The 26119-nt window shown below is 40.7% G+C and overlaps 1 protein-coding gene across 5 annotated transcripts; it reads left to right on the forward strand.

Annotated features, from left to right (window-relative positions):
• The first annotated feature begins 1016 nt into the window (after positions 1-1016).
• On the forward strand, positions 1017-26035 carry pikfyve (phosphoinositide kinase, FYVE finger containing). Of its 5 annotated transcripts, none has more exons than XM_044366774.1 (44): positions 1017-1542; positions 3782-3981; positions 7001-7168; positions 8299-8310; positions 8845-8954; positions 9214-9385; positions 9561-9768; positions 10813-10839; positions 11041-11130; positions 11247-11403; positions 11591-11748; positions 12533-12644; positions 12883-13030; positions 13206-13370; positions 13840-13902; positions 14018-14147; positions 14666-14846; positions 14983-15057; positions 15391-15498; positions 15578-15718; positions 15895-16021; positions 16132-17012; positions 17103-17507; positions 17876-17976; positions 18063-18134; positions 18291-18462; positions 18603-18781; positions 19170-19283; positions 19586-19694; positions 19774-19928; positions 20035-20131; positions 20777-20834; positions 20941-21066; positions 21332-21452; positions 21743-21838; positions 21952-22032; positions 22399-22493; positions 22591-22650; positions 22802-22978; positions 23163-23266; positions 23354-23482; positions 24028-24289; positions 24386-24460; positions 25444-26035. In XM_044366774.1, exons 2-44 carry the CDS (start codon positions 3798-3800, stop codon positions 25557-25559), a joined length of 6321 nt encoding a protein of 2106 aa, XP_044222709.1. In that variant the 5' UTR covers positions 1017-1542; positions 3782-3797; the 3' UTR covers positions 25560-26035. The 5 variants fall into 5 exon arrangements, with proteins under 5 accessions (XP_044222709.1, XP_044222710.1, XP_044222712.1 ...); XM_044366775.1 differs by having other exon boundaries at positions 3785-3981; XM_044366777.1 differs by lacking the exon at positions 10813-10839.
• Positions 26036-26119: the final 84 nt, after the last annotated feature.

A 26119-nucleotide genomic window follows, 5' to 3' on the forward strand; every position in this document is an offset into this window, starting at 1 on the left:
AAATTCCCCTGAATTTACCTCCATAGGTGTGTACAGTGTATGTTAACTGGTTATGATTAAGATGTTGTAGCGTGTTGGTACATTAACTGGAGTTTATATGACAGTCCAAGCAAATGAAGAAAGAATTTGTTTGCAGCCAGAGGGGGAGGGTTTTCTGATATGACAGATAAAGGAAATTCTAGTAGTATTCATGATACACTAAACACTGATTGTACAGATTACAATACACCAAATTATATGTAGGTGCACAAAATAATTGGTCCTATAGCCAAGCAATACTTAAATAAAGCATTGCCAAAGCAGGTTGCTTAGGTTCAAAAGTATGATTGTCAGAAAAAAAGGCAAGAAATTGATTACACATGGCTGCACTATACAGTATAGCCTACCATACAACCCTACACTTTATGCACTATATCATATGATGTACAACACAATGAAAGAAAAACAAAATGTCACGAACAACAAGCTCAGTACAGTTTCAGGTGTTTTGATGGTTTTCCTGCCTGCTGCTGCCTCAATGGCAATGTCCCATAGTAGGCTAAATTATAGTTTGTTTTGGATGTAAGAGTGTGTTGAATGCTTGACATCTGAGATTGATTCAGCGCATTATGTTTTTAGGCCCAGCCTTATCAAGACAAAAACAGTGGGGAAGTATACTAATAGTCTAAAGTATTCTAGTCTACAGTAAAATGCAAATTTTCTGTTTTTGAAATATTACATAAAATATTATAAGACTGTCTTAAAACAACTGCCAGGTGCCCATATGAACATTGAAAGAGCTTTTACTTGCTGTAATCATTCCTCCTGCTCATACTGACCATTAGAAGATCCCTTCATAATGCACTTACAATGTAAGTGATGAGGGCCAAAATCCACAGTCCTCCTTCTGTGCAAAAAAATATTTAAAAGTTTATCTGAAGCTTATCTGAAGCTAATATGAAGCTTCAAAATGAGTCAAATCAAGTAGATATCTTTCAACGTTACAGTCTTTTAGAGCCAAAGTTCCTCTTTTTGTTACTATACTTCCACCACAGCTCAACAGGTAAACACTGTTTGAGGAAACAAAGAATTTTATGCTAAAAAGACTGTAAATGTGGCAGATATCCACTTGATAAGACTAAATCAGACTGCTGAATTCTCATATAAACTTTTAAAATTGATTTTTCCACAAAATGAGTGTGGATACACTGTGGATGTTGTCCCCCATCACTTACATTGAAAGCACATTTGAAGGGGCGGATTTACTTGCCAGTATGAACAGGAGGAATGATTATAGCGAGAAAAACCTCTTCCAGCAGTGTTCATATGAGCGCCTGACAGTTGTTTTGACAGTTAGTGATCCAATCGATATTTCCGGGTGTGAGCTCTACTTGTGATGTCTTGTCTTCATCACAACAGTCGACTTATGTGCAGGTTTGACTCGTCAGGGCTGTACGGGAGTCGGCTTGTTTCAGGTGTTTTCTAATCTAATACATGTGGTTTTACTGATGTCTTTCAAGCTGGACTGCTTCATACAGTGATGTCGAACCCATAACTAAACGGGTAATTCGCTTTTTTGTTTTGCTGTCACGGCAGTTCAGTCATGTTTTGTGTGTCAGCTGCTCCAAAAAATAAGGCTGTTGCAACCACAACCGGCTAGGTAGCATAGGAGGCTAACATCAGTTTTAGCATGAGCTAACGTAATATTGAAGCTACTTATTTTGTGTTTCAAGTAGTTGCCAACTTCAGCTGCTAATAAGAAAAAGCAGCATTCATTTGGTGTTGAATGTCGCATATTGCAATTTAAACGTCGTTCACTGGCTGCAGCTGCTAGCTACAACTGCTAGCTTTCAAACCAGTTGACTGGTTAAGTTAAGCAACATCCGCTCGCAAAATGATTGACATTTTATAGGGGCCGTAATCTATCTGCAGATTTATCAACTCAGCCATGTAATAAAGGGAACACTATCCTGTATACGATAACTACGTGATGATACTGTGGAGGGCTTGGTGCTGAGCTGTCAGGACACATAAGTCAAGCTCCGGCCCGTTATGATCACATGATGAGCCACTTCTGCTATTTCCTCTACACATGATCTGAAAGTCTGTAGCTTTCTTCAAAGGGTAAGTCTAGATTTGAAGTGGTTTTCCCGGCTCTATACACATTCATCTCATGAGCTAAAGGTTATCTGTCGGACAAGTCAGGGATAGATCAAATAAGAAAGATCTAGATTGTAGCAACTGTGTTTTAATTTTTTTAAAAAACAATGTCATAACTTTTTGATGTTGGCTAACTGATGTGTTTCCTGTTGAGGGTAATTTCAGAAACACACACACAAATCTCATCGTGACAGTCACCTAACATCTGACATCAGACTCAGACTGATCCGTCGTAAAGCTGTTTTATGATGTTAATTGTTGTTTTAAACATTAAAGGTCATTCAACAGGTTGCACTAAAATGCTGACTTCCTCGTGTTGGATTTTATGACATGGTTATTACACATCGTTGTTTGTCATTTTTGAAATTTTATATGAGTGAGGAGTTCTCTTGATTTGCTTTATTTGATGTATCAAAACAAATACATATATAAAATGTCATACACTGTGACAAATACATGATTTAAAATGTGGAGGATAACACAATAAAGTTAAAAGATAACTTATCTCTATGTGGTCCTCTTTTCAGACAAAGATAGCAAGACAAGTCACAGATGAATAAGCTACCCTGAACCATCAGGGTTGTTGAGTGACCTTATAAGGCTAAAACACCTGTGGCTCTGTTAATCACTAATGTTGTGTTTAGTGATTAAGCTCCCTACATTTAACATAATTCTCCTGCTGTGCTGCAGGTGTGAAGCCACTAATTATTTATCATTCTTGACTACATACTTTCTTCAGATGGTCTGGTTTTAATATATACTGTGTTGTACATACTGACAGCAACAATAAGAGATTGAGTCCAGCTTATATTTAACTAAGGCTGCAACTAATGATTATTTTCATTATCAATTAATCTGTTGATTATTTTCTTGATTAATTGATTTGGTGTTTGGTCTATAAAATGTCATAAAATGGTGAAAAACTTCAATCATTGTTTCCCAAAGCCCATGATACATCTTCTTTTACCCTGACCAACAGTCCACAACTGAAAGATATTCAGTTTACTATCATAGAAACCAGAAAATATTCACATTTGAGAAGCAGGAACCAGAGGATTTTTTTTAAAAGAATGACTCTAAACAGTTAATCGATTATCAACATATTAGGCAGTTAATTTAATAGTTGGCAACTAATCGATTAATCGACTAATCATTGCAGTTCTAGGAAAGGACACACTGTAGTCACAGAGAGGATATTTATGAGTAAATGCATATGTAACTGATGTGTCAGCCACTCAGCATCAGTGGTTCTGGTCCATGGGGGTACTAGAGGGCTGAGTGCTTTTCTTAGTTGTTTTGGACCATGCTGATGAAGATGAGGTTTCTAGAAACAAACAACAACAAACAACTGCTGCAACTTAGCATGACCAGTAGCTTCTATGATTAGAGCAGAGTAGATGAAAGTAACTTCACGCTCATGGTGTGAAAGTGAAGATACGAAAACACAGCGGTTGTTGATATCGCTGATTACCATGACTGATTACACCGTGTCACATCTTAATTCCAAGAACTCAACCGCTGACCGATGCTGGTGTACGAGACGGGCTCAGTGAAGCTGTCACAGTTTGATCGAGAACCTACACACCATTTAAAGTAAAGTCGATCAGTTACGCATGCTTAAGATATGTTGTCGCCTCTCCAGCAGGAGTAGCAGTGACATGGCTGCTGATGACAAGTCCTCGTCTTCATCCTCAACGGACTGGAGCGTCGAGCCGCCTGTCATCTCGCCCACCAGCCCCTCCCACCTGACCCACTTCAAACCACTCACTCCGGAGCAGGATGAGCCTCCGCTCCGCTCAGCGTACAGCTCATTCGTCAACCTGTTTCGTTTCAACAACAAAGGTCAGCGATGCAAATCTAACACAAGCATCTAGATGAAGTTATGAATTACAGACCAATGTTCTGTGAGGTTACTTGAGGGTCACTTCCATTCTCTTCACTGTGTTTGTACCAACTGGTAATGGTAGATCATGTCCTGTACAGTCAAACCAGAAATAAAACAAGAGGTTCTATTTAAGTCATTATTTGTAAGTAATTCTTAAAACAAATGCATGACCATGGCTGGTATATGAAAAGAATTTTGTTCGTCACAATTTTGAGAACTAGGTAATTTTGCCCGTACTTTACACAAAGAACTAAGAATAAGTGACAAGAGTGTTAAGACATACAGTACTTCCAGCTCTTAAATTATTAAGAGGAGTTCATAGAGGTTTCCCTGCCTGGTCAGGAGTCTCTAGCAGATGTCTGTGTAATGTGCATTGAGGCAGAAGACACACACTTTCCAAAAGAAAATATATTTTGGAAATCTATGATGAGAAGTTGGTAAAAAAAAAAAAAAAAAAAAAAGCAACAAGTTCTGTCCCAGTTCTCACAAAACATCAAAAAAGTTGTTATCTGACTGATGACATGATAAATGATTCACACATACAAAACACCATGTAGATAATACATTGTGTACAATGAATGATGAGAAGTATGTTAGAGAGATGAATCCTGACAAGGTGCCAATGAAGCTGTAATGATTCATGTGATGCAGAATTAATACATAATCTTTTGAGGCTCGCTATCGGATTCAGTGCTTAAGGAAGGGACATGTTGCACAGACATAACTGTAGTCATTATTTTACAACATTACAACATCTGTATGAGTCACAGTTTTTCACTCATGACTCAAAGTTTCAGACCGTTTGGTCGAAGTTTTACCTCAAGACTGAACATTTCAGGAGGGTGTAGTACCTTGTTGTCACGTTTGACTAAATCTGGTAAAAATGAACAGAGAAGAGGTAATATATCATAAAATCCACATAAAAAGGATCTTTTGACCTAATTTCTGAAGCTTGAAGGTTAGTGGAAAGTGACCATGAATATCTGTGAAATTGAAAGTTATGCCACTAAGTCAGAGGACAGTACTGTATTTGTTAATCTTGTTATGAGAAAAAAACACAGATTTTAAAACCGTTTGAAAAGTTCCGATCTTTATTTGATGTTATACTTTGTTATTTTACTGAAGTCTTCTGTAAACAAAGTGTAATAAATCTGGAAGACAGCAAACACATCAAACATAACTATGTAAAAGCTGTCATGAGTATGCTTTTGCAACAGTTACCAGAAGTTAGAGCAATTAGCTGTGGTCTTGTGAGGTCATGTGATAGACATTGCCTCCCTGGACCAGCGCCAGGAACCAGCAAGCACATGACGCAGTTATCTGCAGTCCCGCCTGTTCTCTGCATAACAGCCCTCCCCTCACTATGGCAGCAAGGGCCTGAATGTTACAGACCGTACAGACATTCTCAAATAGATGAGATTACAAGATTAGTGCACTCTGTTCTGAAATTATGTGAAATCTTACTGCTTGATTAAACAATCAAGCAGGCAGTAAATCTGCTTGATTAAATAATAGTTTTTTCTTCAGTAGGCCCACAGCTAACCATCATTTATTTATTATCATTTTCTGTTAATCAGTTAATTGTTTAGTAATAAAAATGTCAAAGAAACGGCAAATGCATCACAGCTTAAAAGATTGCAAAGTGTCTTCAAATTGCATATTTTGTCTGAGAAATGTAAAATAGAAGAAGATGTAAAGCAGACAGATGTAAGGAATTCTTCACATTTGAGAATAGTGTTGTAACTAATAATTGTTTCCATTATCAAATGAATCTGCTAATTATTTTCTCCATTTATCGTTTAAGCATAAAAAGTCCAGATATTGTATAAAACGTCAGTCAGTCAACAGTCCAAAACTCAAATATTTGACCAAAAAAAACTAATTCTCACATTTGAGAAGCAAAGATTTGGCGTTTTTACTTGGAAAATGACTTAAAGGATTAATTGATAATCAGTTTTCAAAACATTTCGACCTATTGATTATTTAGCTAATAGTTGCAGCTTTATTTGAGAAGCTGGAAACTAGCAAATGTTATGTGTTTTTCATTGTTGACTGACTTAAATGTTGAATAAAATTTTCAAAAAGTTAGATCCATCAATTTTATATTGATTAATGCGTTAATCATTTCAGTACTGATGTTAGAAATCTTCTGTTGTGTTACATAATAGTGGACAATATGAGCCAAATTAATATCACTATAATATGATATTATTTTCAAAATGTTTTCAAAATCACATGATAAAAAGTGAAACTAATGTTGATCCCAGTACGTCATATTGCTCTAATAATTCAAAGAAGAAAGTATTTAAGATCTTACACAGTTACGGATTTTGGTAAAAGTGACTCATCATCACTAAGAGATGAATACAACAAACTACAATATTAGAATTTAGCCACAACTTGATTATATGGAGAGCAGATAAACAGTCAAACTGAATCATCACCACAGGTTGTATGTGTCCAGCCTCTTTGTTCTCACTGTGTTTTATGTGATAGCTGAAGAAGTAAAGTGTGAACTATTGATTAGACGTAAGAGGTGACAAGGTTCATACTCTGATGTCTTGTAGAAATGTGTGATAACTTTACACATGTCGACTACTCAGATATGGTCGAACGGTTCATACTTGTTTGGTTGGAGCAAATGTTTAATATGGAATCAATGTAACTCTTATTTATTTTGCTACGTTGTCCTTTCCTATATTGCCGCCGCCTAAATAAGAATACTGATCTTGAAAGTATTGTTGATTATGGACCCCCCCCCCCCCCCCCCCCCTTCAAAAAAAAAAGCAAAATAGAATAAATGCACATCACATTAATTATCACTTATTTAGATTTATATTTTTCCTCTGTTTACAAGACACTTCCTTTTCTTTTTCACTTTCTCTTCTGTGTGTGTGTGCGTGTGTGTGCGTGTGTGTGTGTGTGTGTGTGTGTGTGTGTGTGTGTGTGTGTGTGTGTGTGTGTGTGTGTGTTTAGAGGAGGGACGGCCTCCCTCAGCAGCTTCAGAGAAGCCAGATGTGCCGTCCCCTTCTCCTCAATCAGAGAGAAGGAGCTGGTCCTCCAGTCCTTCTCACTCCCTCTACGGCCCGAGGACACACCGGAAACAACATCCTGATCACCTGCGACGTACCTCCAGTGCCTCCGGTAAAAACACACACACACACACACACACACACACACACACACACACACAGAGTACAGATGCTGCTATTTGAGACTTGTGTGTGTTTCATCAGATAAGCAAAATTGTCTCCGGTTTGTGATGGATAGCCTTTCCCAGAATGTCTCACTGTATAGCATAACCAGCGCTGTTTTTCTGGCTTCGACAACATATTCGGCTGTGTTGGTAAGACGTGGTCTGAAAGTACTGATTGTAAAATGTTCGCACGTCTTGAAGTAGGCTTTAATGTATCTTGTATACATAATTTAAAGTCAAGGTCTTACAATATCTCGAATGTGATTAAAATGTGTATTTTAAGAGTCTGACATATTAGCAGCCGTACAGACTTATATACCAGGACTAGACTGGAGGATAAAATATTATAAAACATATGTATATATTTCAGCTGGCATTAACAATACCTTCCATAAATCTAATTCAATAGAACCAACTTATGTCCTTCTTTTGATTCACACATTTGATGATTGCATTATCTGTGATACACTGTTAGTTGATTTTAAAGCCTCTGTCTTATGGTGAATAAACTAATCAGAGGCAGCTGATAACAGTGTGAACAGTGTCTTTAATTAAACTTCATCTCATCATTCAATATCTCCTTCACATGTTTGGAAAGCTCAGAGATCTTTGAAATACATTTTTTTTGTTTTATATGTTGCTGTGAAGATAAATTATTATATGTGAGGTGATACGGCATAATGAATATATGAAATATGTTCTCTTTAAATCTAATACTCTTATTTTGTTAAACGAGGGCTGTACCACCTTCTGTCATATTTTATGAAAGGGTTAGTTGTCAAATCATTAGTATTTTTTTGAAAGAAAAATCATCAAATTTGAGCATGTTACTGTTCTACATATTCTCTCTGACATAGACAAAGCCTGTTCTTTTAAAAAGAGGAGAACAGGCAGGATAATTGAGTTTCAGATAATCCATTTTATTGTTCAGTAGAATCTACTAATGGAAAGAGCAGACTTGTGCAACAGAACTTGAAAACAACTGAAGATGATGTTTGGGATTGAAAGACATCAGAAAGATGAATGCATGTTCTCTGAAAGGCTGTAACATCCGTTCTCATGTCTTTTCTGATTACAGTGGATTGGCCAGGTGAGGGGTCTTCTGCACTGTGTGGTTTACTAAAGATGCTTTTAGCTTGACTGTAACAACTCGGTCTGAAAGAATGGTCTTTACACAAACTGTTCTGTGTGTCTGAGTGCATGCAAGTGTGTGTGTGTACGTGTGTGTGTGTGTGTGTGTGTGTGTTTGATATTTGCATTTTTAGTGAAGCGCTTTCTATCGGTCTTTGGTTTGCCCTAATGTTTTCCACTCCATACTAATATTCGGAATGATGTTTGTCATGACTGGTTTTAGAGCTAACATTTATATCCAACATGTTTTTGTTGATCTTACCTAGTTTTTTTTTTTATCGATCGCATCATGCGTTATTTAATCCACATTTGCAACTTTTTAAGGAAGTTATTCATAAGGTGTGGTAGTGCATTGTCAAATGTTTGTCACTTAGCTGTCATGTTTAGTTTGATTAAAAAAAGGCATATTTGACAATGCAGCAGGATGGATTTTAATGAAGTTCCTGTTATTCATTTGTGTCCTGTGTGTTTGTGTCTACACGCATGCTTTTAGATGGCAGCAGGAAATCGGACACGCCTCTAAGCAATCATGACCCTCGCACAGCTGTGCAACTCCGCACTGCACTGAAGAGATTGAAGGAAATCATGGAGGGAAAGAGCCAGGTATTCACGATGACTCTTTGTCCCACACTGTTATAAACTATTCATTTTTTTTGGTTTTATTTGCACATTTCATCTGGAATGACACAACTGCTATGTATAGATGTTGTTGTGATGATTGCAGTAAACTGACTAATGCTGAGAAGGTTCAGAAAATATTACAAAGTATCCCATGGCGCTTTGAAAGCCTTTTAACACAAGCTGAAACCATGCAGTAGCACTTTGTGGATAGAAGAAGTTTGCTGTGGTTGTACCTCTTCAGGACAGTGATCTGAAGCAGTACTGGATGCCAGATAGTCAGTGTAAGGAGTGTTACGACTGTAATGAGAAGTTCACTACCTTCCGCCGGCGACACCACTGCAGACTGTGCGGCCAGATCTTCTGCAGCCGCTGCTGCAACCAGGAAATCCCTGGAAAGTTCATGGGCTACACAGGTAAGTGACAGACTCAAGATTACATAGGTATGAATGTGTCATAATATGTCCTGATAGATTTTATTATAGAGTAAAAAACACTTCAACTGCCCTTAATGAAGCACCTTTGTTTTGTTTCTTCTTTCCTTCTCTAATCCACCTTTACCTGTCTGTATCTCCTTTCCTCTGTATCCAGGAGACCTCCGAGCCTGTACATACTGTCGTAAGATAGCACTAAGCTACGCTCACTCAGCTGACTCGGGCTCCATTGGAGAGGACCTGAGTGCCTTGTCAGACTCTCCTTGCTCTGTGTGTGTGTTGGAGCCCAGTGAGCCACGGACACCTGTGGGTGGGCGTAAAGCCAGCAGGAACATCTTCCTTGAGGAAGACCTGACCTGGCAGAGGTGAACACACACACACACACACACAGACAAACACAGACACACTGGGCCAAATCAAATTATGAAAACTGTGTTTTAATCTTGATCTTTGATTCTGTGAGTCTTTACCCAGATAGAATCAAGTTACCAGTATATTCAGACTGAATGTGACTCTGGATCAGATCTCATTGCCGCTACGTTTTTTTGATTTCCAGTTTGATTTTGCCCAAATATAATCAGAAAGACGGTATTCTGCATGAGGTATTGGCTCTGGTTTCATGCCTCACTCCTCTACACTTCCATATGCAGTTGACAGTTGTTTGTCGTGTTATGGTTTTGCTCGTGATGGAAACACACTGTCCTAGTTTTTTTTCCAGTCTCCTCCATCTGTGCTTGCAATTTTTTTTCTGTCTTGATTTTCTGCCATTTAATACATCTATGTATGCTTTGTATGTACTGTGCCCCGTGCATGGTCAAGACTCATGAATGGGAATCATATTATGGCATGTTAAATATATGATATCTATATAATTTAGCCTTGACTAGTCTTTTGTCATGAAGAGACTTTCACTGTGACCTTGTGACAGCTGTGAAGTAGGACTCATGCAGTAAGATGTAAACAGAAGTTAAGACTCAGCTTTGCAGCTTGTGACCTGACAGGCTTGCCTGCAAACATTAATGCAGAGCGGAAAACTGGCTCCAATTAATTAATAACTTAAAAGAGAAAAGAGGGAGCATCTATTTTAGGAAGGACAGCTCTAGTAAAGCATGACTGTTGGAGCACGAGGACTGGTCTAATCTTCCTCTTCAAGTTACTTTTAACATATTGTTGATCGACTTTTTTTTAAAAGATTTCATTAGCCATGCACAAAACAGGCAAATGGTTCAATGAATGTTCAAGGGCATCTTTGTTTAAGGGATTGTCCAACAACGCATGCATTTTATAACCCCATGCTTGTTTTGCTGTCAGAGCAATGATTACTGCTTTTGAATCGGTGTGCTCCCTGCTTGTTTTCTCTGTCGACCTGCCTCAAAGAAAATATTTTTCCTCTCTCTCTCCTGGCATAGAAAAACTCCTATTGGGATGAGAAAGACGTGAGTCTTGCTGTTTGTTTTATTCATTTTTCACATCTGTCTCAGCTTTAGCTGTCTGTAAGTAAAGACTAATGCTCTCTAGCTCTGTAAAGAAATAGTCTTCTGCATGCTCAAATTCACCGGTGATAAATGACACTGGATTGAATAACAAAGAGGAAGTGTAAAGATCACAACAGGTGTGTGTGTGTGTGTCTTCATTAGTATGATTCACCAGGAGCCTCAGAACAGTGGCCTCGCTTCCAGACTGACAACGCTACAAGAAGACGTAGGCAAATCCCCCGCTAGGAAGAGGTCAGTCACTGGTCTGGGTTTGATTTTTAAGTGCAATGTGTTCCAGCTTGGTTCAGCATAATAATGTCCAGCCAGAAGCAACATGATATGACATTCCCTGTTTGTCTCATGAACAGGTCTGCCAGTGTAACCAACCTATCGCTGGACCGCTCCGGATCCTCCATGGTGCCTTCCTATGACAGCTCAGTCAGTCCACCGACCAGCCGAGCCATGTCAGGCACCAAGAGCGGCACCAAGCTGGACCACAGTGAGGAGGAGAGGAAGATCCTGCTGGTGGCTGCTTTACTCTTTCTTTTTCACTCATTTTCATTTCCTTGTTTAGAGGAGGGTTTTTTTTTTCATTCTTTTGCACTGATCCCGTTATGCAGTCTGTAATCCAATCTTTAAATAGGACAAAAACATAAAGCAGTAAAACATCACTCATTATTAAATACTGACATGCATACTTAATATCTTGCAGGACTCATCCCAGCTGAAGGACTTGTGGAAGAAAATCTGCCACAACAGCACAGGGATGGAGTTTCAGGACCACAGGTACTGGCTGAGGACGTACCCCAACTGCATTGTGGGAAAGGAGCTTGTCAACTGGCTGCTGAGGAATGGCACCATCTCTACCAGGTCTCAGTAGACAAACATCTTCTTTTACATTCTGCATTGTATTAATGATCTTTGGAAGGAATACTTGTGTTGGCCGAGCCACTGTTTTCCTATACAGAGAGCTGTTGCTTACACTTGAAATGCGCTGGTATCATATATGGGCTTGTACTTGCCATCACAACTACGTATTTGAACTTTGACTCAGTTTTTTGATGATTTTGTAAAATGCCTTCAATTAGATTACATCCCTAGATGTATAAAGATAGTATAGAAAAAATCTAATTGTCTGAATTTCCAGAAATGCATATAAAAATGTTTATATACTAATATTATCTTGGACAAAAAAAGAAAAAAAGAATACATATTACATGGTTTCATTCTAATCTGGCACATACTGGACTGCAAATATTCACATTTGAGAGGCTGCTGCAAGTAAATGTTTGGCATTTTTGCTTGAAAATTTTTGCTGATTAATTTTCTGTCAATCGAGTCATTAATTAATTGACCAGTGGTGTCAGCTCTAAAGGCAGCAATAGTTACTATAACTGTCTATAACTGTGCCGCTGTATGTTTTAGACTTTGTTTACTTTTCTAATTACTTCTGTGTTCATAAAACATTACATAATTTTTTCTTTTGATAAACTGTTAAGCTGGTCTTGTATTTACATGTTCTGCTCAATCTGATCAGTGAGCGTGGTGCAGAGGGCTCATGAGGGGCTGCCCTTATATATTGAAATTATTATTATTGCATTTTGCTGCTTCGCTCTCCCTCCCATCCTGACATCCAGATGTTTCTGTGTTGCAGGGCCCAGGCCATTGCCATAGGCCAGGCATTTGTGGACGGTCGCTGGCTGGACTGTGTCACTCACCACGACCAGCTGTTCAGGGATGAGTATGCTCTCTACCGCCCCCTCCAGGTAACTACCTTTTATTGATGAGTAAACTGTGCACACACTGGGAAAGAGACATTTCATATCACCAAATGACTTATTTCAGGAAGCAATCCAAGTTGTTTTCCATTTGCTACAACACATACTCACACATAATGTGCTGCTATTGACTGATGCAACAGGCGTATCACTAGCAGCTTTAACAATTGATTATTTCAGTGAAGTGAAATGTGCTGACGCCGACGTCTCTCTGTCTGGTCTCTAGAGTACAGAGTTCTCAGAAACGCCGTCTCCAGACAGTGACAGTGTCAACTCCTTGGAGGGACATTCGGAGCCGTCATGGTTCAAGGACATCAAGTTTGATGACAGCGACACGGAGCAGCTCGCAGATGAGGCTGATTACACCATGCCTAGTATGTATTGCATGTCTGATGCTTCAACAAAACCTTTATTTTTACATTTGTAGCCATACTTTGCTGGCTTGGATTATTGCTCTCTTGCACAGGCTGCCTTCAGGTGGCTTTGGTTTGGTTCGGTTCTATAGCATAAAATCCCAGCTGCAGCTAACTGACCCGTCTTTCTGTCCAGATTCTGCCAGCCCCAGCAAGAGGACGTCTGTCAGCAGTTTCCAGTCAGTGGTGGACAGTGACTCAGCCGCCTCCATCAATCTCAACATGGAGCAAAACAATGTGAACTTCCACATCAAGAAACAATCCAAGTATCCACACGTGCCTTCTACCACTGAGCAGAAAGGTACATAAATCTTACCACACATGTCTCATAAATATGTAAGTCTAGTTATTAATTCAACACAGTTGGTTGATTCTGTGTGTTGCTTACTGTGACTCCTAAAACTATTCACACCACTTGGACTTTTGTAGTTTTTGTATTATGTAATTTTTAAGAATAAGAGTACTAGATACTTATTAGAGGCACCTTTTGCAGCAGTTACAGCCTCAACTCCACACACACTGATCAGCTTTACACTTGTTTTTATCCCATTTGTGTTTACAAAACTGCTCCAGCTCTGTCAAACTGCTTGCAGACTATAAAGGAACAGCAATTCATCAGTCTTGCCACAGATTCTTGATTGTATTGATTTTTATGAAAAAACCCAATTACATAAACTGATTCAATACTGTAAAACAAAACACTTCCGATACTTGTTAGATGCACTGTATCTCACAAGCTGCTCACTTCCTCTCTTCCTCTCCTCTTTTAGCTGAATTTCTTGTGTCCGAGGATGGAGGACAGAATATTGTCATAAGTGATGCCTTCATCAAAGGTAGGAACACACTTTCTTATTTTTTAAACATTTCATCAAGTTAACATATTAAATTGCCAAACCTGCTTAGCAAACTTGCTCCCCTTTTCTGACTCAATGTTCCTCAATGTTGTAGAGTCTCTGTTCAATCGTCGTGTGGAGGAGAAGGCTAAAGAGATGCTGTTTACTCCGCTGGGTTGGCACCACAGCTCGCTGGACCAACTCCGAGAGGAGAACGGAGAGAAGAAAGCCATGGAGAGACTGCTGTGAGTGAAGATGCTACAACCATTTGTGTCCAGGATGATTATACATAGTAGTTGCAGTCCACAAGGGCTGCGACTAATCATGATTTTCAGTATGGATTGAATCTGTTGATTATTTTTTGCTCTATCTTAAAAAAATACCATCACAGTTTCCACAGGTGATAATAGTTGTTGATTATTTTTTTGTTGACTGATTACTTTAGCAGTTGTTTCAGCAACTGGGAAGCATAAAGACGAGTACACTTACTGATGTTTGTGGAGACACTATGAAGAAAATGTGAAATACTTCAAGCATTATAAATTGAGTTGGAGTTGATTCTTGTCATGACTGAAGTGCATTAATGCATTTTACTAACACTCTCTGTAGAGCAGAGAGTTAATTAACAAACAGGGAATTAATTAAGAGGAATACTTCCAACGTCATAGTACCTTGAGAAGTGTTTTTGTAAAATTTCTGCATGGGAGCGAAGTTTATTTTTCTCCTTATCTAACCATCTGCCTCTCTGCCTTCCGTCACTCAGCTCGGCCAACCACAGCCACATGATGGCGCTGCTGCAGCAGCTGCTCTACAGTGAGTCTCTGTCACTGTCCTGGCGGGACATCATCGTCCCAGTAGTTCGACAGGTGGTCCAGACAGTACGGCCTGACGTTCGTAACTGCGATGACGACATGGACATCCGCCAACTGGTCCACATCAAGAAGGTTGAGAAACACCTCAAAAAATCAGTCAAACTGTAGTCATAAGTTACATTTTGGACATTTTCATTTGATTGTACATAGGAATTAAAATTTGCAGAACAGATGAAGACATGTAACTGAATCTCTGCTTGTGATTCAGATTCCTGGAGGGAGGAAGTTTGATTCGACTGTGGTTAACGGTTTCATTTGCACCAAGAACATCGCTCACAAGAAGGTAAAGTCAGCTTTATCTATCCAGCAAAAATCCTATTTTATCTTTTCATTAAACTAATAGTTAACCAAAGAGTGTGGAAGCCTTGACTCCTTGTCCTAAGAGATTTTTTTTATTGTATCAAAAATTATTTGAAAAGTTCATGAGTTAAAAAATGACTTAATGTGGATGCTGCTGATCTTTATTGTGTTTATTGTGTTATTTTCACATTCTTTGCCTCTTAGAATTCAACAATGACCAGAAATGAAACTAATTAGAAAATTAGTAGTTAACCTACATACAGGACAGTTTGTCTTAGAAGTATTTAACTGAAAACCTTGTGTCACCTGTAATCAGATGAACCCCTACATCAAGAACCCCAAGATTCTGCTGCTGAAGTGCTCCATAGAGTATCTGTACAGGGAGGAGACCAAGTTTACCTGCATCGACCCCATTGTGCTACAGGTTAGTAAGTTACTCTCACTACAGTTGATGGATAATAGAGAAAACAACCTTATAACCTTTTTCTTTGTCTTTTTTTCAGGAAAGAGAGTTTCTGAAGAACTATGTTCAGCGCATAGTAGACGTCCGTCCAACCCTGGTGTTGGTGGAGAAGACAGTGTCTCGTATTGCACAGGACATGCTGCTGGAGCACGGCATCACACTGGTCATCAATGTTAAACCGGTCAGTGTAGCATCAGTGCTATATATCTCATGCAGACACAATTAAAAATAAATCAAGTGCAACTGCTTTGAATTTTATTTAAATAATTTAATTGTCCTTGAATCATGGTTTCTACATCATCAACATGGTCTTCGACTGACTGTTATTAACCTAATTTTCCTTCTTTGTCAATGTAGCAAGTCTTGGACAGGGTGAGTCGTATGACCCAGGGTGACCTGGTAATGTCCATGGACCAGCTCCTCACAAAACCTCGTCTCGGGACCTGCCACAAGTTCTACATGCAGCCCTTCACCCTGGCTAATAGTGAGCAGCACATCTCCACTCTCTCAAAATCTCAATCTTAATGATAAATGTGGTGAGATTTCTACACCTTGTAGAATAGATCCTGTAATTTTTTTTGTCTGACCCTCCAGATGAAATGAAGACTCTGATGTTCTTCGAGGGCTGCCCCGCTCACCTCGGATGCTCCATCAAGCTGCGTGGTGCTTCAGAGTACGAGCTGGCGAGGGTGAAGGAGATCATCATGCTGATGGTGTGCGTGGCCTACCACTCCCAACTGGAGATCTCTTTCCTCATGGATGAGTTTGCCATGCCGCCCAGCTTAGCCCAGAGCACCTCCTTCCCCTGCCTGCTGGAAGGCGTTTCTGCAGATGAGGAGGCAGATGAAGAGAGGGGAGGGAAAGAGACAAATGGAGAGAGCCAGGACAAACCTGCAGGACCTGGGACTGAAGATTCTACACCTGGAGGACAGCCTGATGATGAAGGGCTTCCCTCTGACTCTTCATCCAAAAGTGGAGAGACAGACAGCATCCAGGCCAAACTGAACCCAAAATCTCCTTCCTTCTCTGTCCAAAGTGAGGAGGCTGGGAACTCAGAGACAATGACCTCTTCACCATTTTCCAGCCCTCCCGCTCCTTCTCTGTTAGTCTCTCCACCGTTCCTCTTGGAAGAAGACGAGGACATGTCGTCAGACACTTTGGTCAGGACATCTGAGGGGGAGAAGGGGGAAGAGGGGAGCCCATTGAAGGGGGACTCACTAGGTATGGAGGATGGGGAAGGTTCAGAAACGCCTACCCCCAGGTTGTTCCGTGACCCTCTGCAGGATGATACAGGGATGTTTGTGGCAGAGCAGGTGACTTCAACTGATGACCGTTTCAAATCCATCTCTGCTGTCTTCAAGCAGGAGCTTAAGGACATCATCCTGTGCATTTCTCCCTTCATCACATTCAGAGAACCGTTCCTCCTCACCCCCGCTGGCATGCACTGCCCCAGCAGAGATTACTTCCCCGAACAGGTAGCTTTTGTTTTTCAACCGAACAGGCAATCTTTCTTAGATTTCTTTTTGTTTTTCAGCATGTTCATCTGTGCCTTTCCTGTCCCATAGGTCTATCTGTCCCCCCTCCTGAACAAGGACTTAAAGGAGCTGGATGGGCGAAGAAAGCGGCAGCTCCTTAAAGACTCCGCCCCCTCCTCCCTGGCCAGTGGTCAGACCAATGGCGGTGCACCGCCAAAGCCGATTGAGGTCCTGCCCTGCCACAGCCTTACCAGCACCCGCATCGTTGAGCAGCTGGGCAGCAGCCAGGATCTTGCCAAGATGCTGGCAGAGTACAGAGCAAAGGGAGGTCGCATCCGGCAGAGGGAGGCCGCTGACCCCTTCGGCACTGCTAGTACTGCAGCTCCTGTCAGTAGCCAGAGCAGGACAGTGGACGCACCAGTCAAGCCACCAGTGAAGGCTGACAGCGAAGAGGAAAAGCCAAGCAAACAGAATGATATGAGTTGGGCCCCCAAGGTGAGTAGTGGCACATTTGTAGGTTGATTAATCGTGTCCATCAAATAAGTGATAAACAATTAGTCAATGTACAGAAACTGCCAACAAATTTAATAATCTGTTAATAATTTGTGGAGACAAGACTTTTTGTTAAGTTACAACTGCAAAAAAAATGTGCTTTCAAGTACATTTCCTTTTTTTTTAACATCCTCAGTCCTCCTGTTGAATATTTAGTGTGTGATAGAAGTCTCATATTTTGAAGTCAGCGCTGGTTTCAGACTAGTGTGATGTGCTGGTGCAAGCATGTTGCATTTTGTGTGAACTTGTGGGTCACTGTGGCTCCACTTTGATATAACTTTCGACCTGTTTGTGTTTGTCGGTGTCCTCAGATGGACTGTCTGACTCCTGTCAATCATCAGAGACTGTGTGTGCTGTTCAGCAGTTCATCAGCTCAGTCCAGCAACGCACCCAACCCCTGCGTCAGCCCATGGTAAACTGTCCATATGGAGTGGATCAATAACAAATCTCAGCTGTCTTTTTAAATGAATTTATAGTCATTGCCTTTGTTGTCGACAGGATTGTCACAATGGAGTTCTATGGCAAGAACGACCTCTCTCTCGGTGTGTTCTTGGAGAGATACTGTTTTAGGTAAGACAACAGCAGTGCATTTAAAATGTATTTTTATGAAATTACAATGCTTTAATGAGATTCACTATCAGAGAGAAACTAACTATAAGCTTCTCATTTGGCTTTACAAATGGGTGTGTGTACGTTTGTTTATTTGTATGCACGTGTTTTCTCCAGGCCGTCTTACCAGTGTCCCAGCATGTTCTGTGAGACTCCCATGGTGCATCACATCCGTCGGTTTGTGCACGGCAGCGGCTGCGTGCAGATTGTGTTGAAGGAGCTGGACTCTCCTGTGCCTGGTTATCAGCACACAATCCTCAACTACTCCTGGTGCCGCATCTGTAAACAGGTCAATAATAATGAACGTTGAGTTTCAGTACACACACCAAATGTAATGTTTTTGGATGTCTTACTACTCAGTATAGACTTTTTTTTTTTTTTTTTGGTGGGAATTTGTCCTGTTCCACTAAATTGTTTCCCCTTTCGTAGGTGACACCAGTGGTGCCTCTGTCCAATGACTCGTGGTCCATGTCTTTTGCCAAGTACCTGGAGCTGCGCTTCTACGGCCACCAGTACACCAGGAGGGCAAATGCCGAGCCCTGCGGTCACTCCATCCACAAAGACTACCACCAGTACTTCTCATACAACCAGATGGTGGCTTCCTTCAGGTTGGTCAGCTCTCAATTCGTCCTTCTGTCCTTTATTCATCTACCGCTGAACTAGACTAGAGGAAATGTAATGATAGCTGTGGAAAAACTGGGTTATAGCAGAGTGATGGATGTAGACTAAAATGAAGCAAGTAGTTTAAAACAAGATGTTATTTGAGTAAAATAATAAACAAGAAATACACAAATATAAAGCATTTACTCTGAGAGAGTCATCTAGAGGCAGTTGTGCTGGTTTATGTCCTTCAACATGTGCAGGGAAAATATGTGTGGACATGCAAATATAGACACCATCCATCAATTCACTCTTTGTTTGATTTTATTATAAAGTGTCTAGAATTTTCTGAAACATGGCATCCTTATGAATTAATCTTGTGTGTCTCCTCCTCAGCTACACCTCTGTAAGGTTGTTGGAGATTTGTCTTCCTCGTCCCAAGATCTTCATCAGGAACCTGGGACCCTCTAAAACCAACCTGCAGCAGGATCTTAAGGACTTCTCTCTAAAGTAAATGAATACCAAATTATTATTTTATATATATCAATAAGAATAAGAGAGTAATCTACATGGACAAGTTGAACCCAGTGTAAGAACAGCGATGATAAAAAGGCAACAGGGACGTTAACATCGACAAGCGCTTATCCTCTAATGAATTTTGAATTTCCTTGTGTACAACTGAAACATTTTGTCTAATAGAGGCATGCAGGGTTCACCAAAATCTTAGATAAAGTGCTGTATGATGTTTATTCTGGGATTTTTGGTTCTTTGCATATCACCTGAGCACATCCTCTCATCTGCTCTCTCCTCAGAGTGACTCAGGTGTACTTGGCCATAGACGACCGTCTCACCTCCCTCAAGACCGACACCTTCAGTAAGACGAGAGAGGAAAAGATGGAGGACCTCTTCGCCCAGAAAGACGTAGGTTACTCTCTGTGACTTTGTCTGATTTCTGGGTACAGCTGTAGTTTGAGGGTCATAGTGTTGTTTCTGTGTGTAGATGGAAGAGGCAGAGCTGCGCAGCTGGATCGAAAAGCTTCAGGCACGACTACAGGCCTGCGGTGTGGATTCTCCTCAGCAGCTTCAGGCTGTTCTGGAGTCACTGGTGATGAAGAAACAGAGTCTTTGTGAGATGTTGCAGTCCTGGAATGGCAGGTCAGAATCACAGCTTTTTTATATTAAAAGGAGCCACCATCACCTGGCTCTTAACTCTTCTTACTTATTCTTTCCATTCTTACTCTGCTGCTTGTTGCCCTCCCAGGCTGCAAGACTTGTTCCAGCAGGAGAAAGGCAGGAAGCGTCTGTCTGTGCCTCCCAGCCCAGGCAGGCACCGACAGACCACCACTGATGACAGCAAGGTTAGTAACATCATTCAGTGTGATGAGTAACTGAGTTACTGTCAGGGTTTTTCCAGTAACCTGATTTCCTCAACACCATGTAAACAAGAAACACAGTTTCCATAATAGAGATGTGGGATTATAGACATATAACTGGTTTATACTTGGCTTTTTATACGTGCATATGTTCAGGACAAAGACTGCAGAAAGGAGCATTGCTGTGACAGCAGAGTGTGTGGATGAACAGATAGATAGATAGATAGATAGATTGATTGATAGATTGATAGAGTGATTGGTTGATGTGTTTTATTGATACCAAATTGGGAAATTCTTGTGTCACAGCAACAGGTTATCCAGGCATTGCGCAATAACAGAAAATACACAGTAAATATACATATCAACACTAGAAGAGAGAAACATATCACAACGCATTAGACATATTGATGTATCCTTGTATTCAAAATAATTTAATCCAGTGTCTAACTAAAACTAACACTATGTGGCCTTTAGAAGTCAAAATAAGTCGGTTTCCACAGCTGAATATTTGACCATTTGTTAATTGAGGGACATTTGTGCTCTAATTATGAAGGCTGAGTTTCCTCTCTACACAACTGGATTTTACAGTATTGAGTTTAGTTTTATTTTTGTTGTTGTTGTTTTCGATAGAGTGCTGTTGATTCCTCCCCCCGTAACCCCTCACCTGTGGTCCAGAATGGTGATAAAGGTGAGTTGGCTGTCTCTGAACTAATTTCTTCCTGGTTTACTGTCACCGAGTGAAGCGTATTCATATCCTGACTGTTGTTGATGAGTTGACATGTCTTCAACGACAGACGACCGTCACCTCAACACGCTGCCCTCAGCCTCTTCCTTGCTGCCGTCACCCGGGGAACCTGGAGCTGAACCAGTCACCCCCGGCCCCTCCTTCACTGAGCAGGACTCTGTCAGCATCCCAGAAGGTACACACACACACACACACACACACACACACACACACACACACCATTTCCTTGTGATTTACCCTAACCTTAACCACTGACCCAAAAATCAGCATTTTACCAATTGGGGACACAGCTTTTGTCCCCAATTGGACAAGCCGTCTGTAATCAACTGGTCTTTTGTCTGAAATTTGTCCCCGAAAGTAGCCTATGACAGACACACACACACACACACATTTCTCTAATCTAAACTCTGCTTTGTAAATTCTGTGTTTGTTGTTGTCAGATGTTTTTGACGGACACTTGCTGGGCTCCACTGACAGTCAGGTAAAGGAGAAATCCACCATGAAGGCCATCCTGGCTAACTTCCTGCCCGGCAACAGCTACAACCCCATCCCCTTCCCCTTGTAAGTAGTGCAGACCCATTTCAGTCAGCACACAACATAATGATAGCTGTAGCTGAACCTTATGCTGTATTCTAGTGGAGGACAGTTTTCTAAAACATGCTTTGTGTGCTTACAAAAGTTAGCTGTAACGTTTTTATAACTTTGTATATAAACATTTTCAAAATGATAAGAAAGCACTAAAAAGAAAGCACTATCTATCATGGTGATGTGCTGATTGTACACATGATTCTTCCATTATATCACAGCCTTTAATGGTTTGTGTCTGACTGTGTTGTGATCTGTGTTGTCAGTGACCCAGACAAGCACTACCTGATGTACGAACATGAGCGGGTGCCCATCGCAGTGTGTGAAAAAGAGCCGAGCTCCATCATAGCCTTCGCTCTCAGGTGACCGTCTGCTTCCTTTCTCCGGCTCAGTAAATCAGCCCCAGAATGAACATTTATAAATGTGCTGTTTTGTAAAACATCACGTTATTGTGGATTTTTTTTTTGTCCTTTAGCTGCAAGGAGTATAAAACAGCGCTGGATGATTTGTCCAAAACATCAAACGCAGGAGGTGATGAGACTCCGCAGGTCAACAGGTACGCAGGATTACCGCTGATCATGGAATATCTGGAATATTGTTTAACTCCGAGGTGTCTTCCAGACGAGGAGTTGTTGAACTCTGAGGAATTGCACAAACAGATCATTTAAATAACAACTTTTTTCACATATTTGTTGCGTTAGATAGTGTTTTTTTTAGTAGTTTTTAGCTGCAAATGAGCTGGGAAAACAATCAACAGAGCAGGAAAGGAATGCTATATTTCAGCCATGTAAACTTTGACATAGAAAAGTCAGGCCTTTCACTGGCCAACTAAAATGGAGATAAATCATGTGTTGACTACGAAGGGACAGCTGAGATCATTTCTGTTATGTGAAAAATATGTTGTTTTTCTGTCTCTCTTCAGTGCTGGAGAGAGTCGAGCAAAGAGCAGCCCTGCCAGGCCCAGTGAGTCGGCTTCATCCCAGCAGAGCCGCAGCAGCTCAGAGACCGATCCCCTCAGTAGGTGTTCAGGTCCACTGGCTACATAACCCTTAATTCACTGAGAATCAAAAACATGTGGAAAAAATGCTTCATGTTTGTTTCTTGTTTTGTGCAGAGGATGCAGACTTTGCAGATAAACAGAAGAAACAGACCCAGAATCCGCACATCGAGCTACGTGAGTTGTAACAGTAGTGATAACGTGCGGTGTCACGTTGCTTGAATGTAATTGAAATAACATCTCTGTGACGTTATCCTTTCGCTTCGGCGCTTCAGTAAATTTGTCAAAGCTTACTGACCTTACTCTTCACCTCTCGCTGGATGTGTAGAATTCTCCGACGCCAACGCCAAGTTCTACTGCCGGATCTACTACGCAGAGGAGTTTCACAAGATGCGCGAGGAGATCATGGAGAGCACGGAGGATGATTTCGTCCGCTCACTTTCCCACTGCGTCAACTGGCAAGCTCGTGGTGGGAAGTCTGGAGCAGTTTTCTACGCAACAGAAGGTTGTTATCTAAAAGCTCACAGAGAAATGTCACCATTACCGTTGCAGTTGAAACCAATCATGCTTTCCTTAGTCTGTCTCTCAAACCTTTATGACTTCCCTCCACTGGTCTTGATACTCTCCTTAATAATCTAAAACAGCATATTTGATAATGAGAACCTTCTCCTCCTCTTGTGTCCTGTCAGATGACCGGTTCATCCTGAAGCAGATGCCCAGACTGGAGGTCCAGTCTTTCCTGGACTTTGCCCCTCACTACTTCACCTACATCACCGGAGCCGTGCAGCAGAAAGTACGCGTCATAAAGAAACATTTCTAATATGGTCTCTATTTTTGGTTTACTGCCCAAGTTTTATTAAATAATTGTTTTGTATCACAGAGGCCGACTGCGCTGGCAAAGATCCTGGGTGTTTATCGGATCGGTTACAAGAACTCCCAGAACAACACAGAGAAGAAACTGGACCTGCTTGTGATGGAAAACCTTTTCTACGGACGCAAGATGGCACAGGTTAGACTCACAGTGTCAACACTGTCCCTGAATACAACGACAACACCCTTCATGTTAGAAAACACATTCATGTGTGAGTGTAAGTTTGTCAGTTATAATGGTTTCAGTGCAGAGTGTCTGGAGGACACAGAAAGACTTAAATATGTACATTCATTAATTTAAGGTCTTTACTTAAAATTACACTTAGTTAAACATCTAAAGAAAGATAGAAGATTGATACCACTCTGTTGTATGTACGGTAAATATGAAACTATTATACTTTTTTTGATAATCGCTGACTGAAGCGTAAAAACGTCAAGTTGTGGTTGCACGAGGGGTTATGTGCCGGACTGTTTCACTTCCTGCAATCTCCCCTGGTTGCCTGGCAACTTCACAGGGACGACAAGACTCAAGAGAGTCACTGCGCCCGGCCTTCATTCTCACATACTCTTTTTCAAATGTGAAATTTGTCTACTGTCTTTCTCATGAATATTAAAACATCCTCAGAAGTTAATAATCTGTGCAGATTCGCTGTAGTGTCCTCAGCTGTGACGTCTCCTCTGCAGGTGTTTGACCTCAAAGGATCGCTGAGAAACCGTAACGTGAAGACAGACTCCGGGAAGGAAAGCTGTGAGGTGGTTCTGCTGGATGAGAACCTCTTGAAGTTGATCCACGACAACCCGCTATACATCCGCTCCCACTGCAAGGCCATCCTCCGAGCCGCCATACACAGCGACGCCTACTTCCTCTCCAGCCACCTCATCATCGACTACTCCCTGCTGGTGGGGCGAGACGATGCTACCGACCAGCTGGTGGTCGGGATTATAGGTGAGAAGACGTCGTAACTCAGTATAATGTGTCTGTTTTGATCAGTTTCCTGAGGATGTGGTCTTTACAACGGTTTTCCTTCTACTCATTCTGCAGATTATATCAGGACATTTACCTGGGACAAAAGACTGGAGATGGTTGTCAAATCCACTGGAATCCTGGGAGGTCAAGGTCAGTCGTTATCAAGCTCACACTCTGCTCTAGCTGCAGTTCAACCTTTACAGTTTAGGTTCACTCTCACTGTTCTCATACCTGCTCAGCACCAAATGACAGAAAAAGTTAGTGACTACCTGGTGAACATTGTGGATTGATAAGCAGCGAAGAAGCCAAACATTTCCCTCAACCTTGTTTCTGCTGCCCACAAGTGTCCAAAAAAATCAGTTTATGCAGATTTTAAGAGTAGTGATAGATGTACAGAGGAAGAATATTTTACTCACGATAAACTTTATTGTCAAAGAGGACAGTCAGTAAATATGAGTATATAATACGTTTTTTTTTAAGAAAACTTTTCTGCAAATTGAATTATTATAAATAATGAAATATAACAAAAATATTGACTTGAATTAAGAAAAATAAGAGTCTCAAATAGAACCTGATGGATATATTACAGACATGTTTGTATCTGTGTGTATGTTGGGTGATAAGTAACAAGAAATTACAGTGTCTAAGATATGTTTGATGTGATTTACAGTGTCGCTGTTACCTAGTTTAACCAAAGAGCACTGACAAGTTTTATTAGCTGTAAAATATACCTCTAAGTACATATTGTGAGTGCATTTTTTAAACTAACATATTTAAATTATCCTTATTAGTTTGAGATTTGTTGATGTAATAAAAAAGAGTATAATAACTTATGTATACTGATAAGTACCAGTAAGTATCAGATATTTTTAACTTTACATTTGTTGAATAACAATCGACCAGCCTCAAAAATACAGTAACGTAGAATCATGTTCTAGTCCACAGTACATAATGCAGTCTTTTATCTACTTATCTGCCCACATATACACCCATCACATTACTTCAGTATGAGATCTGTAAGTGTCCAAAACACAACAGCATATGATGACTGCTCTTTGATGCTCTTGGAGCTGTGAATGTTTGCTGTCTCTAACGTAGTGCTTTGTTGCTGTGTTGGTGTGTTGTGTCTGCAGGGAAGATGCCCACTGTTGTTTCTCCAGAGCTGTACAGAGCTCGCTTCTGCGAGGCCATGGACAAGTACTTCCTGATGGTACCTGACCACTGGACTGGCCTGGGCATCAACTGCTGAGCGATGTGTGCATGTCCAAGTGCAGTAATACAAAACAGAAACACAGGGAACACTCCCTGTCAGACTCTCAATGCACAGAAATCAGTTTCCTGGAACAAGGCCTCAGTATGTGAGAGCTTTTCATCCTACTTGAGACCCACAAGCACACTGGACGTTGTAAATGTTTGATTATCATGCAGACTAAAGCCTGACCAGTATACAGCACAGTATCATTCCATACTGCAGTGCCGCTCTTCAACCGCGGCATTGTTAAGACAAGTTATCAGTTTTTATCACTGGGGACGCAAATTCTAATATATCCTCGTCTGGATTCCTGATGTGTTTTAATGAAGGGTGTTATTTTAATAGTGCCAACTGTTTCAAGAGGACCCCCACTAAGTCTTGTGGTTATAGTTTGGTAAACAAACTAGTTCATGTAATTTAAAGTTTGTAAATGTACAGAGATTATGTAACTATTAAAATATTATTAACACTGATTTTTCAAAAGCCATCATCTGTTTTTTTGGTGACAATGAGGCAGAAACGATCACATGAAGAGTGGAAAAGTGAACGGATATGAT

The sequence above is a fragment of the Thunnus albacares genome, chromosome 11, assembly GCF_914725855.1.
Source record: "Thunnus albacares chromosome 11, fThuAlb1.1, whole genome shotgun sequence".
NCBI classification, from domain to species: Eukaryota; Metazoa; Chordata; class Actinopteri; order Scombriformes; family Scombridae; genus Thunnus; species Thunnus albacares.

Bases quoted from the DNA above. Each gene is read 5' to 3' on its own strand.
- pikfyve (XM_044366774.1), top strand. From the start codon at position 3,798: ATGGCTGCTGATGACAAGTCCTCGTCTTCATCCTCAACGGACTGGAGC. The intron at 13,371-13,839 runs GTACATAAATCT...CTCCTCTTTTAG, and splicing joins TTCTACCACTGAGCAGAAAG to CTGAATTTCTTGTGTCCGAG. The intron at 24,461-25,443 runs GTCAGTCGTTAT...TTGTGTCTGCAG, and splicing joins TGGAATCCTGGGAGGTCAAG to GGAAGATGCCCACTGTTGTT.